General features: G+C 40.9%; 1 protein-coding gene across 2 annotated transcripts in view; it reads left to right on the top strand.

Moving 5' to 3' along the window:
- The window catches only part of LOC306881941 (rho GTPase-activating protein 21-A-like), a 55,719-nt gene that overhangs the window by 30,591 nt on the left and 10,186 nt on the right, over positions 1-14,942 (top strand). For both annotated transcript variants that reach the window (XM_079436324.1, XM_079436325.1), the window contains 9 exons: positions 3,464-5,048; positions 8,137-8,289; positions 8,419-8,515; positions 8,615-8,651; positions 9,000-9,128; positions 9,270-9,569; positions 12,873-12,934; positions 13,409-13,542; positions 13,623-13,765. In XM_079436324.1, the coding sequence (XP_079292450.1) occupies positions 3,464-5,048; positions 8,137-8,289; positions 8,419-8,515; positions 8,615-8,651; positions 9,000-9,128; positions 9,270-9,569; positions 12,873-12,934; positions 13,409-13,542; positions 13,623-13,765 (2,640 nt within the window). The remainder of the gene's footprint in view (positions 1-3,463; positions 5,049-8,136; positions 8,290-8,418; positions 8,516-8,614; positions 8,652-8,999; positions 9,129-9,269; positions 9,570-12,872; positions 12,935-13,408; positions 13,543-13,622; positions 13,766-14,942) is intronic.

Below are 14,942 nucleotides of genomic sequence, written 5' to 3'. Positions count from 1 at the left end.
GAGAGAGATGCCAGCTGGGGCCTGGCACATGGGCTCGCTCTCCCACAGAGCTCTGATACAGAATCGCTGTGCAGTGTATACAAATCTATACAGGGCTCTACAGTGTCACCTTTAAATGCAACTGAAAATTACTGTGTGCGACTGAAAAATATTTGGGCAGCAGTGTGAGTGCCCCAATCAAAGCTCATGAGTATTTATATATTAGAATTGGAATAAAAACTCAAGACGCGTCTACATTAGGGGATTGGCTGCTTTTCATGCCTTCACTCAAAAATTGCGAGTTGTGAAAAAGTGTGAAACTCTAAAATTGATGGAATACACTTCAAAGGCTGTATGCTGTTTTTACAGGTGGTATTGTTTTTTTTTATCAGCTTGTCAAAATAATTTTATTTATTGATTTGTTATAAGAAACGGTCAAAATTGAACAGGCCTTGGGGAAAAATGCCACCAAAATTATGCTTGCAAAATACGAGTTCTTGTTTTGCATTTTTATAAGTCAAGTCAGTATTATTTGTATAGCGTTTTAACAATGCAAATTGTGTCAAAGCAGCTTTACATCGGCTTGATATAAAGCTGGGGTGGCTTTGTTCGTTTATTTAATTAAAAAAAAAAAAAAGAAAAAAAAAAAAAAACATTGAAACTTTTAACACCCCTATTTTTGTGGTAAAACTGCATTTGTTTCGACTGTGTTCAGAAACATGACTCGTCCACGTTCCTTCGGAACACTGACTATTATTCTATTTTGTGTGAATAATCACCCAACATCGTGTTTCTCTGTTTTATTTTAAGTCTGTTCAGTGCTTTCTAATTCTGTCCACAGTTCGCTCAGCTCAGTGCGCACATGGGGTCCTGCACTCATTTGCTTGCCCTTTAGATTAACTTTTAATGCGTGCCATTTACTGTTGTAAGCATCGTTTGAACTCTCTGGCAGCAGGCAAAGGCATTTCTCAAAGCACCTCTGCTGTTTCATGTGCAGACTGTAGTGGAATAACAGTGTTTATCTAGATTACTGAAGAAAAAACACCCTTTTCTGAAATAAGATGTTCTCGTTATAACATTCAACGTATGTGAATTGCTTAAGTATGAAATTAAAGAATATTGTACTCATAGTTTTCCAGTTAAAATGGCATGTGGGGAGTTGGTTTAAAGTCAGGGAAGAGTCACACCTTTCAGGATGGGCTTGACCAATGAGAGAGGCTGAATTTCCAAGCGGGAGGCTGGAAATATTGGGGGGGGTTTATGCCCTTTGTCTGAGAGCATGGTTCGAAAAAGCTCTGGCAGTGTGTACTTTGATTAAATTACACACACACCTGGCATTCTATGAGAAGGTGGTGTACACCAAAGTGTGCGTCATCAAATGAGCAATAATTTGGTAGGAGACATGATATAGGTGGGGTTACATTAACTAGTACTTCACTCATAAAGCATGCATAAAACAAAATTCAATGCAAGAGACACTATACAAGATAGTTAAAATCATAGACACTGCTGCACAGCTGTTGCCGTTATGGTGTTTTACTCTTATGTGCAGCAGTGTAGCAAGGCAGCTCTGTGGCCTGTCTAAAGAGGGTTTTCAGTTGGTTGGGGAATTGATCCATTCGAGGTCTCTGGTGACATTAGTCACAGTAGCAGAGTTGATCAGAAGAGGCGTGAAAGGATGCTACCGTGGGCAGTGGTGTAAGGATTTCTGTGAGAGAAGGAGAGACAGGAAAGACTAGATTAGATCAGCTGGAGTCAGCTGACTGCTCTATGTTGTGGGCCGTCTCTCTGGCAGAGGCGAGAGAGAAAGCGGGAAAGGGAGGGGGAAGCTATACCATCTGAGCTGAATGTATAATCAAGCATCTGCCTCCGACATGTGAATGGTTACAGCTTTCCAGTGAGAGTGAGGGAGGGAGTGAACGAGTGGATGCGTTGGCTGGGAGGGAGGGTGGGAGAGTGTGTGAGATCACGGAGTAATCTGCCTGCGGATGGATGGAGAGGGGAGAGATGGAGAGCCGATCGCTACTACGCGAGGCAGGCGGCAGGCACCTCAGCCCCCTCCTCGATTGGGAGCAACGAGGACAAGCAGGTGGCAACGTTAACGTGACAGTCTTCACACCGCTCTTCTCCACCTTCCCATGGTCCCTCCTCACTGGCAGCACTGCAGCTCCTGTACATTTTTTGTGCTCTGTGCATAGATATTTACTGTAATAGTGGTTGTCAGTACATGGACTTGATTCTTTTGGTTTTGATCGCCTTTAATGTATGCTGCTCTTTTATTTTCCCTCCCTTTCTCTGTTTTTTACTCCATGGGTTTGTGATGTAATGGCTGCAGTTTTCACAGGAAATCACTAGTCGGGTAAGCAGATGAACAAATGCATACATGTCGATTGTTATGATTTTTTTTTTTATTAATGTCATGCATGCCATCATATTCCATTTGGTTGTTGATTTCCTGTCCCTTGTCATTTTCAGATGACTGTCATGACGTTTCTGGTTATGTGTAGAGTAGTATCACGTAGCGTGCTGAATGTCTCGATTGCAGTAGCAGAGATTTTGTGTGACCTGTTTGATTTAGCCGTGTGGGTAGTTCTCAGCTATATCCAGCAGTCATATTTACTGTGCCTCGCCCCTTTTTCCTCATTTCTCTCTTTTCCTATGATGAACTTTGGCCTGTGTAATAAGCCGTCTGTGGCATTTCTCGAAAGGCGGGGTGAAGTTCCCTACTACTGATATCCGATTCGGTTTGTATAGTTATGCAAAAGGAATGTAACTCTGTATGATGGGTTGAAAGTCCACTTTACATGACTTGCTGACGTGTTTTGAAAGACTCCAAATCGGAGGAAGACAAACAATATGGAGCCTGGTGTTTGTTTTAAATCTGACGTTCTTCAGCTGAAGTCCTGTTTACCTTAAACTGTGGATTTAGACCTGATTACGGAGGTCAGATTCAGTGCCGTTTCTAATCAGGGTCATCGTTCACCTCCGTCTTCAGTGTCGCTTAGGTCACGTGTGGTGACCCGAATGGTGGGTGACATCACTTTCTTGTTACTCTGAATCTCTGTTTATTTTGGGCTGCCTTGTGCTTCCTTTGGAGATACGTCTCGGTGTGTGAAATGGAGACAGGTCTTGTTTTCCAGTACTATGATATTTAAAGGGAAGGAATTACCTCTTTTTTACAGTCATACACAGCAGAAATGGTAATTAGAAGTTTGGAGCCCTGTAGTTTGGAAGTCAAGTTAATTACTGTAGGTGTATTTCTGTTCTGAAATGTCAGTTTTGGATATTGTTTTGAATATTATAGAATTCTCCAGCACTTGGCGCACCAGAGTACAGCTCACACTTCTGACCTGTCACACTCCCACATGCAAATGTAGTGCCATCCTCCCACACAGGGAGAACTATTTGTAGGAAATCATCATGAATTTCGAGTTTTCTGATTTTGTGAGTACTGTTTCACTTTATCTGATTCTTTCTTCCACAGGCCTATTCCCAAGATGCCTACCTTAAGGGTCATGATTCATACAGTGGAAATGCCCACCATATCCCGAAGCCACCCCCTATATGTTACCCTCGAGTAGACTGTAAGCCCCCGGGGATGGCCCAGGCCACTGAGTCATCAGCCCCGGGGGTTGTACCATCTGATCTAGGATACCGTGTGGAGATACCAGTTCCTCCTCCCCCTCCACCACCCATTCCAAGGACACAAACTGCAGTGTGTGTGTGCAATGAAAGTGTTCGGACAGTGGTGGTACCCCCTCATGTTCACATGGGCCGTATGGTTCCAGGTCATCGGGGTGACTATGGTCTAGTAGGCCCAGATCCAATGCTGATCAGAGCCAGGCCTGGTATGGTGTCTGGTGGTCGTCCGCCATACCTCCACCCTCGCAAAGCTGACATGTTCCCTTCAGGTCACCATGGTGATCCTTATGCCATTCCACCTACACACTATGCGCCTACTTCCTCCATTACCTCCCCTGCTACCCACCAGAACATTGACTGGCGGACTTACCAGACATACCGGGAATATATTGATAATAAAGGTCTTCACACTTACAGTCGGACTATTCAAGAGCGTTTAGACAGCCTGCGAGCTGCATCCCAAAGTGTCCACGGTGGCCCCCGCTGCGGACCCCAACCTGGCTGGGGCAATAAGTTACGCCGCAGAAGCACATCTCATGACCGGGCTTACCAGGGCCCTTCTGTGCTTCCTCCACGCAGCGCTTCGCAGGATAGGATGAGTGGGGTGGAGAGAGCGGCCCATGCCAGGGACTGGCCGCCTCGTAGCGTATCCTCTGATGGGCTCATGCGGAAGCCCCGTGTTCATTCGTCAGACTATGTGGAACATGGTGAACTAGTTTCTCCTGCACCGTGGGCCGCTCAGCTGTATGGCAGAGTAGACCAGAGGAGTCGTCCTAGTAGACAGTCTCTCCCACCTCGGGCGGTCCTTTACCGTCCCCCGACAGGGTATGGCATGAGCGTCAGGGGTGTTGCTAGCTCCCATACGCACAGCTCCAGAACGGACATCCCACCCACCGCTGCTTTTCCAGAGCGATCTCGCAATGAACTAAACCAGGCCAAAGAGCCTCCTTCCAAATACCAAAGCAGAGCTGTTGTCGGAAATCGTATTTCTAATTCGTCATTGAACCAATCAAGAACTATGGCTGAAACCATGCAAAGCCCAGAAACTGGGAAGGAAAATCCAGTCGGATATAGGTCGGCATCTTACTCTGCTCCATCTCCGCAGAGGCCACAGTGTGGGGTATCAGCTCAGAGGACACACCCACGGGATGTCAAGGGCCTACCGGTAAACGGGTCCAGTCCTGTGGAGGATGTAGTCCTCCGGGAAAAACCCCCAGCAGGGAAGGGGACCCCACAACCTCTCCGCCATCCCTCGTATATCCTTGCGGTGAATGACACGGATGGTCCTGAGCCGGCAGAGGGCGTTGTCTGCTGGTTGCCCAATGATGCCCGCCGGGAGATGCACATGCGAAGACTAGGGGAGCGGCTTGACTCCTCCTTCTGCTCCAGTAATCTGGACGAATCACTTGACTCCATTCCCTTCATCGGTAAGTGCACTCTTTGTAACCATAGCAACGCTAACCTAGCAACAAGCTTGAGCCAGCAGTATGGATTGTTTTAGAGTTGCCGCAGATATTTTTGAACAATAACTGCTTATGTTTAGACAATGATGGGGATGTATTGTGCAATTAATTTTTATGTTCAATTTGGGCCGTCAGTGATTTCCTGTATTAATAATGCTCCAGTACCTTATGCAATTTCAAACTGTGATCACAATTCCAAATCCCGACCCCATGTGTCCAGACAGAGGATTATCATGGCCAAATTTTACTTTGTATCATCTGTTCCATCAAACTCTCAAAGCTTGAAGAGTAGAGTTGATGTATGCAGAAGGTGCAAATCTAGGCCTGTGAGTGTGGCTGTTTGGGAGTGAGTGAAGGAGAGTGAGAGTGACTGTGTGTGAGTCATGGTGTTGTTCAGGGAGGAGGTGGCCTTCTCTCATACTCTAATGCCTTAGGATTGGCCTGGAATATTGAGTGATAGCCTAGCTGTGCTGTCACATATTGTCTTTTGATGCTTTGCTGTTTTGTGCACTAGCCTTCAGATATTAGGCATACCCTGTAACAGGTTTGTTGCTTACCTCATATACTGTTTACAAATTTGGATGAGTTTTGAAAAATACTGATACTTTTTGAAAGAATACAAGAGAGAAGGTAAATAAGTAGCAGTAGAAGTGTTAATACTGGTGACTGGTAATATACAAATTATTTACTTGGTATTTCAGGTAGGTATATGATGTCCCCGTTAGTGCTGAGGATTATATTGAAGATGCATGATCTGTTCACTTGTAATTTTGCCCTGAAATTAAGAAATGTTGGGAATATTGCAATTATTGTAATATGCTTTTTATTTCTCCATTGAGTTTTTTTAAGAGTGTACCATTTCAGATAATGTTTATATTTATTGTATGTTTATAATAATAATAATAATGTAAACATGTAATAGGTGGGGTTAATGTACCATCAGGTCATTGTGGGAAAAAAACACTTTTGGTGTGATGCAAATTTACAAGGTTTCACTAATGATTTTTATTGTTTGGGCAAAATGATGGTTTGAAAAAAATATTAACCTTTATAATCCACTTGAGGCTAAATATTTGATATTTTTCAGATATAGCTTCCAGATTTAGATGATTTCATATTGTGAAGTTGTGTTACAGTCTAAATATTAGTCAGCACTATCATCATTTATTTTATACTAGGGTCACGACTCCAGTGGTTTTTGTTGGTTGTAAATCAATAACAATTAAGACTTTGAATAGGTCTTAGGGTTGTCTAAGCTCTTTACTTACTCTCATTGGCTCTTTACTAATTTAATACTGTAAGTAAATGCTCTAGATTTTATTATGGGTAACACATCACATACTCATTCTGATTGTACTTTTCCTGGTTATATGATGTGTGTGTTTTATTCAGATAACCACAATCCTAGCATTCCTGCTTCTGGCACTGCAAATAATTTTACTGTTATTAGTCAGATTTGTACTGCTTTTTCTCCCTGAGTTTTCAGCTAACCTGGCAAGGGAGGCAAATTGTCTAAACTGTTTGTATAAAAATGTTTGGTTATTGAGGTTTTGAAAGAAATGGATGGTTAGACACATGTATGCAGTAAACATGAATGGTAGAAATTATTTTGAATTTTTAAACAACAGGTAAATGTTTTTAGCTGTAAAAGACATTAGGTATATTTAAGCTATCCTAGGATTTGTATATGATGCCCTAATTGCAGTAGTATGCTATATTTTTTCACATTACCTTGAGTGACATCCAGTTAACATTGGGAATCAATATGGTTGTTTTTAATTCCACTTTGATTACATAATTTCCAGTCCAAACCAATAACTAATATTGCCGAGTTTGTTTTAGCTGTCCAGCTTGTTAACTTCTTGCTCCAAACCTCAGATTGTTCATAGTAAGTTGCTTTGGAGAAAAGTATCTGTTGAAATGAATTGAGTAGAGGATGGTTGCCATCAATGCCTTGTAGCACAACCCGGTCTATTATCCTGTAAAATTAAGCTAGGTCAGCGCTGATGGCATTAAGATTCTTGTGTCTTGGAGCGAGGCGATCTGTAGGCTACGCTAGAGCTTTTTAGCTAGGCCCAAAGAGGGTTTTGCACACCTTCCCCTTGGCCCTCTTTGAGACGCTGGAGGATGCAGGAACTAGGGCAGTTGCTTTAATTTTAGCTGCTCCAGCCCTCTGGCAGCACAGAACAGCTTTGTACTCCAACCTTTTTCGGCTGAGACCTGCAGAGGAGCTCAAAAGTTTTCAGCGCTCTCGAAAACAGGACATGTCAAATTGTAAGATAAATAAAACTGTCCTCATTCCTATAAAAGTTTAAGCAGACTTCTTGCTTGCAATGAAATCGAGACATGCACTTGCAGGCTGACTTGAAATTTTTAAGGCAAAATAAAAGCTGTTGTATGTGGTACGTTATGGTTTATCTTCTTGTCTTATTCTTTGTTCTGTTAGTATCAACAGCAAGTCCCAATGGGAAATTCGGCTTGGGAAGTGTATGTCCTCAACATATTTTTGTCATTCCACACTTTGTGTTCAAGACAAAAATTAGTCAGTCTTAGGCACTTAAAACATAATTTATTTACCCAATAGCAAGAAAATTAACAGGATGAAATTAAAGAGCTCAAGTTAGCCATTGCTCATGGATGAAGTGAGATTATTGTTTAGCAATGTTGACACTCTATATTATATACATATTCAGATTCATATTAAATCAAATCCTATCATCTCTTCATCTTTTCTGCTTGTTACAGTATGAAATAAGCATAAATGAACATTAGAAGGTATTGAAAGAAACAGTACAGGGATTTGAAACTCAGTGTTAAAACAGTGTGACTATATATCAATATATACACCAATTATCGTGACAGTATCAATTCAGGAGATAAGTGATAAGATGTTTATGATGGGTGAAAACGTACATCATAGTAGGACGAACACATGTAACTTTTTTTATTTTTCTTTACTTCAGCTTGTTTCTCTGTGAGCCCGTGTGTACATGTATGAACGCATGCCAGAGTTGCATTATTCACATTTACCACTCTTTTACCGTGTTTACAGATGAGGCAGCCAGCCCTAGTGTAGACCATGATGGCAGCCATATTCCTGCGTCAGCTGTGATCTCTGGAGCTCAGGCTGTAATCTCTGAAAGCCCCAGCCCCACCACCCCCAGCCCCAGCCCCCTCATGCGCCGGCAACTGTCTCATGACCAAGGTAAGCGTGTCTGTACAGATTTCAGTGTTTTTGAACAATTATTGCCATCTGAGAGCACCATGTGAATGGTTCAGTGAGCATTTCGTTGAGCTTGTTGCTGATGGTGTATTTTTGTCTACATGCATGCAGAGTCTCTCAGAAATGCCATTCTAGAATCTGGAACCAAAACGGAGCGCTCTAAATCATACGATGAGGGCCTGGACAACTATCGGGAGGAAGGCCGTGGGTAAGCGTCTTTTAAAAGTGATGGATCGTGATGTTGGAGATTCCTTATACTGTCAATGTGAGTGGTTGTTTGGCCTAACATAATCATTCATTTCCACAGAAGATCCAGCAAACCGAGTCTAAGGGTTTTCAAGAAGGTGAGAGATGCACATAAAAATTTCCCTCATAAAGAGCAGCTTTCGTTAAACCAGAATGCTCATTCACTAATAATGGCAACTGTTCCAAAACCTTGTGAGATGCCTGTGTTTGGAGCATTTTAAGACTTTCTTTTAGTCAAATTCAAAGACAATCCTATTGAAGTGTTTAGCCAAAAATGCACCCAAATTAGTCACTATAATAATGGTGCAACAGCGACGTGCAATGCAATGTAGAGATCTCTACATCAGTCATTTGTGAGGTTCCAAAAGGTTTTGGAACAGAGCATAAATGATAGACAATTATCCAAGGCTAGATACCAAAATGTCATGTTTGTTCTGCTCTTATAGGCATCGGATGGCCATAAGTCTGATGACTCCAGCTCCAGCTCCAGAAGAGACTCCTCCACTGAGATCTTCAGTGACTCCACCAAGGAGAGTTGGCTGCATTTCCGACAGCTCAACACTGAGAAGGGCAAGGTGGGAAAATGATCTCTGTCTCTTTCACTACTCATTTCCCATTTCATTCAAGAGCATATTGAATTGTGTTGATAGTTTTACTGTAATTGTTGTAGATTACTGATCATGACCTAAACTTTACATGTTTCCATCTCTTTATAGCGAGTAGGAGGTGGCATGCGGCCGTGGAAACAGATGTATGCAGTGCTGCGGGGACACTCCCTCTACCTCTATAAAGACAAAAAGGAGGGGCTTTCTCACGTCAACTCGCAACTAGAGGACGAGCCTCTTTCAATCAGCATCAAGGCCTGCTTGATTGACATCTCTTACAGTGACACAAAGCGCAAGAATGTCCTGCGGCTAACGACTTCAGACTGCGAGTATCTGTTTCAGGCGGAAGGCCGAGAAGACATGCTGTCCTGGATAAAAATCATTCAAGAAAACAGCAACCTGGACGAGGAGGTTTGTTGAGCATGATAGCATTTTAAAGTGACTGCTAAGTAGGGATGCACAGTTTACCGGTACTGGAAAAATACAGGTATATATTATATTTAAAACGGTACGATATCATAATTTTGCTCAATTCGGTATTTCATATGCTGCTGTTGCAAAGTGCAGCTGTAGGTGGCAGTGCTTCCCAAATTGCTGCGCAACCGGTAAATGTGGCAACAGACCAACGGGATGGATCAAACAGATGAAACTCTTATCAACGCACCCAAAATTAATAAATAAAGAAAACAGTAGAAGTGAAATATGGCATTACTTTGCATACAAAACAGATGACAAAGGTGAAGGAACTGACCTTACTGCACTTGTATGCAAGCGTTGCTATAAATCATGTTTCCACAGAGACAACACATCAAACTTTAAGCACTTGTCGCTTGCTCATCCTGATTTTTTCAGAAAATTAAGAGATCGACAGGCATCATTCACAAATTCAGATTTAATTTGAACTTTTATTTACAACTGATCAACGCGCATACATAAGATGTGATACAGTAACAACGAAAGCTCAAATGTGCATGTGTGACTCACTAGAACCAGTGAAGTTTTGGTCACGTAATATATGCACTAGCATTTCATACAGTCGAATATTAATTGAATTTGAATTAAGCAATAGTTTTGCTATATTAAATTTTGTATCAGTAATATGAAGTGAATGTTTCTGCTACGCTGCCGACCGCTGATATGAAGCAGCCGAGAGAGTGAGATTTATTTAATGCTTTTTCTTTGGCTGAGTCTGAAATCTGAAAAAAATCTGAGAGAGAAATAATAACATGATTTTGAATATTACTTTGACTGTTAGAATAACACTTTACAATAAAGCAACATTTGTTGCATTAATTGTTACTTCAGTAGTATTTTTTTATTTTTTTCAAACTCAGTCAAAATGTAACCCTTCCCGGTAGGTTTTTGTTTGCACTGAAAAGATAAGATTTGAATATATTTTACTTCAGATGTTTTTTTTTTTGTTTTGTTTTCTGTTTGGCCGTGTAGGTTTTTTTGTTACAGTTTGATACAAAGGTATTAAAATATGAATCTGTTTTATCATTATTATTTTAATATAATTGTTTTCAATTCACTAATCTTTTGAGGCTGGTTATTTGTCACCTATGGTATTGATTTAGTATCGATACTGAGGCATTACGTTCTGGTAATTGTACCGAAGCCAAAATTATGGTATCGAGCCATCCCTACTGCTAAGGTATTTATACAGTTGTGTGATGTAAATTGAGCTTTTTATGCATGTAAAGCCAGATCTAACTGTACTCCGTATGCTCAGCTTGTACTTTTTTTTTGTATGAATGGATTTTTCCATAATGTGTAAACACGGTCCGATGTTTTACAGTCAGTTTTAAAGAAACAGATGAGGTGGAAAAACACATCACTTGAGGCAAGTGCTCCTGTGACGAGGGGTCAAGAGATACACGCAACTCTAAGTTAAATGAGTACAAAGACAATTTGTCAGTCATAACTTCTGCAGAAAAATCGTGGAGACATTAAACAAGGATTATACTTTCTAGTGAGCATGTTTGCACACACTGTCAAGTATTCTCTGCGTTTGGCTGTAGACATGCATTTGCATCAAAGTGCAAGTATACTTGGGGATTTAGACTTCATTAATGAAATGACACCTCAAACCTAAGTGTAAAGAGGTCAACAGATGGGAATCAAAACTGGCCATAGCTGCATGTTCGTTTCCTTGGATGAATTGGATGCATAAACAGTATTGCTGTTTTGCTAATGGGCACACCAATTTTGAGCCAATCACTTGATACACAACTACCATGTGACTAATTACTGTAACTGCGGGGAAATGACAACCGGACAAAGCTGGATTGGCTGGTGGCCAGTTGGCCTTCACTATCGGCTATCCTGCTGTGACGTCAAAGGCAGCAGACTTGGAAAAATCTATTTTATGCTTTTATGGGTGTTCCAAAAATCAGGCTCTGCTAAAGCATCTGCTGTGTACAGTAAAATATTTGTGATGTATATTTTGCTTGCAGTTTTTACTATTTGAATACACCGCTAATTTGGAATCGCCATAAATAAAGTTGCTTTTTGCAGCATAATGGTGTAGTTCCAGCATCTGCCAACAGAGGCTAACAGGATAACCACTCAATCCTCGACTCCTTTCTAAACAATGGCTACGTTTACATGCAACCAAATAATCCGTTTGTAATTGGATTGACGGCTCAATCGGAATGAAAAGCCTTCACCTTAATCAATCCGATTGAGCTCGATCGGAATTAAATTTCAATCCGTTTAAGGGGGGTGATTTATTCCTTTTCTAATCCGATTGAGCGTGCATGTAAACACTCTATCGGATTGAAAACTGAAAGGACTGCGCATATGCATTGATGCAGAAATAGTGTAACGACGTATGACGTGTGGAACAAGCGGTTCATCCTTTTGAATAAAGTGTTGTATAAATGCGTGTCCTGTCATTCTAAAACTCTCTTTTCACTCGGCAACTGTGAAGTGGAGCAGGACAAGATCACACCAGTCCTTGTTTTGGATTCCCAGCAACCTGTTTGGGCGCGGGGAGGGGAGTTTTTACTGCGTGATAAATATGAGCAGCACGGCACAGCGGTTTATATGTATATTAATCCAAAAATGGAAAAATATTCATTCTGTTGTTCAAAACAGTGTAGGAGAGTGGTTATTATGTGCAAACAGTGAGAAACTGGATTTGTGCAGTGTGCGCATGTCAAAAAATTTTTTAATTCCGATTTGAAGCCTGTGACATTAACACGCACATCAACCCGATCACTTTATTTAACGTTCATGTAAACACTACATTCAGATTCATCAATCGGAATGAATTCAGTCCGATTGAACCACAAATTGTGCATGTAAACCTAGGCAGTGTCTGATTACAAATTATGTGAACAGCCTCACAAAAAAACTAATATGAGCAGTAGATTAATATCTTTATCTGAAGTCTGTGGCCCATGTCTGCCCCTCAGAGTAGAAGCATCACAGCATCACATTCGTTTCAGGCATAACTTTGTCCTGAAACTAAACCATGTGAAAACCAGTTTACTGCTAACACAACAGCGCTTTGTCATCTGCTGAAATCAGTGTTGAGGTGACATTGTTTACTGAAGGTGTGAGGATTATGGGTAGGCTTTGTTAATATTCGTCTCCTATGTTTGCCAGAGGAACTGGTTTCCCTTAACACTCACAATCAGATTAATGTTGCTGTACTCTCAGGTTTGCATGTTACCTCAATGTTAATGATTCTTTGTCTTGTGTTTTCAGAACGCTGCCGTAACCAGCACTGATTTGATCAACAGAAAGCTCAAAGAGTATATATCCATGAGGTAAAGAACATGTCCTAGAGACCAGAAAGTTTGTCTTAATAAAGGCCCTGTTCCAAATCCTAATGAGCTGCCTCACTGAAATGAAACACTGTCAGCTGTCACTCACTCACACTGAACACCAAACAAAAAGCATGGCCACACACAAAGTTGCAGTATGGCTTAGCACAATTTTCAAATTGCAAAGGTTTTAAATTGTTAAATACATTATGTATTTTCGTATAAGGCCTTAAAGGAACGCTCCACTTTTTTTGAAAATAGGCTCATTTTTCAACTCAACTCTTTCAACTATAATACTAAAACTGTTAATACTAATAATATTTATTATAGCACAGGTTTTGTGTTGAAAGCCTGCATGTGATGACTAAAAATATTGCCTTGGTGCACAGCTCATTAGTTTTTTATGTCTTTTGAACATTGTTGAGCTGCATAAGATTGCCTTGTATTTAGTGTCTAGAAATGTGTGTGTTCTTACAGTGCACCCAGCAGTAAGACGGAGCCGTCACCCAAAACCTCACGGCAGTCTCTAAGCATTAGACACACTCTGCTGGGCAGCAGCAGTAAGAGTCAGAGCCTCTACTCGCCCAGGAGCGAACAGGAGAGGAGTAAAGGTAACACACAGCATTATGAAATAACACTGAAACCCATTGTGTTTTCAGTAAAATGTTAATATCAGCGATATGTCTCTCAGATGACTCCAGTCCTCCGAGAGATAAAGCCACTTGGAGGAGAGGAATTCCAGGATTGAAGAAGAAGCCTCAAGATAAGAGGCCCATTGCTGGTGTCACGTTTGGAGTACGACTGGATAATTGCCCCCCTGCGCAAACCAACAGAGTAAGAAATGCCAGAGATTACAAATGCCCTACTGCATAATCCAAATTAGACCATTATGGGTGAAACTCACGTAAACATGTCAAGGTTACATTTCACTCCGAGCAAATGGGGAAATAAGAAATCAGATTTTGCATGAAGACATTTGAGCCTTTATGAATTTTTGCATTGTGACATTGTTAGTAGAGATCGACCGATATATCGATTTCCCGATATTTTTCCCGATATTTAAGCATTTTTTCATAATCGAATATCGGTTTTGTAATATCGGATTCCCCGATAAACACCGCCATCTTGTGGACGTTTTCAGAATTGCGCGCAAGATCGCAATTGCAGCGCATCTGAGGGGAGACGAGACAGCAATGGCGTGCAGGTACTTGATTTGCTGTAGTTAGTAAACTATTTAATATTGCAGGCATTAATGCACAAATTAGATGTATTACATAAATGCCTGATATATAGTTTAAATGCAACTTGGCTCTAAGAAATATGATAAATAAGATACTCTGTCAAGCCCTGTCCCTATAAAGATAGGCTATAACTTTGCCTGAAATAACACAGCCATGAATTAGCACATGGTGGAAATAAAAGCGCTGAATTTAATTCTCTCTGTGGTCTATTAGTCTCGTGAAGTCGGAGTCACATAGATAATCCGTCAAGTCCTCTCCCAATAAAGACGTAACTTTGCATGAATTAAATAATACAGCCATGAATGATTGCATGTTGGAAAGAAAAGCATTGAATGTAATTCTCTCTCTGTTGTCTATATGCTCATCATTAGTCTCGTGAAGCCACTTTCATATTGCAGTTCACTCAGCGGTTGATGCTCAAGAAATGCTCAGCTCGGACACCGCATGTAACTTTTAACAAGATTCACTTTTTTGAAGCACCCTAAATTGTATTAACACTTACTATATAACCATCATTTCGTTTATAAACATCTAAATTAATACAACTCTATGGAAATTAATTATTTATTATCTCCGCGATCGATCGCAGTTTGAGTAGCCTATAGTTCTGTGTAAAGGCATATAAACCGCGCTGTCAGCAGCATAATTTAGAGCATGCCAGTTGAGAAATGCAATAAAATACAATGCTTGTTATATTCCAATATTCCAGAGAATATTATTCCGTGAATTAACATTATCCAGTGAATTATTCTTCACTCTTTATCCTATTA

Source organism: Barbus barbus (assembly GCF_936440315.1).
Source record: "Barbus barbus genome assembly, chromosome: 15".
Taxonomy (NCBI): domain Eukaryota; kingdom Metazoa; phylum Chordata; class Actinopteri; order Cypriniformes; family Cyprinidae; genus Barbus; species Barbus barbus.
The sequence above is the reverse complement of the archived record's forward strand: the minus strand, read 5'-3'. Positions and strand labels throughout refer to the sequence as shown.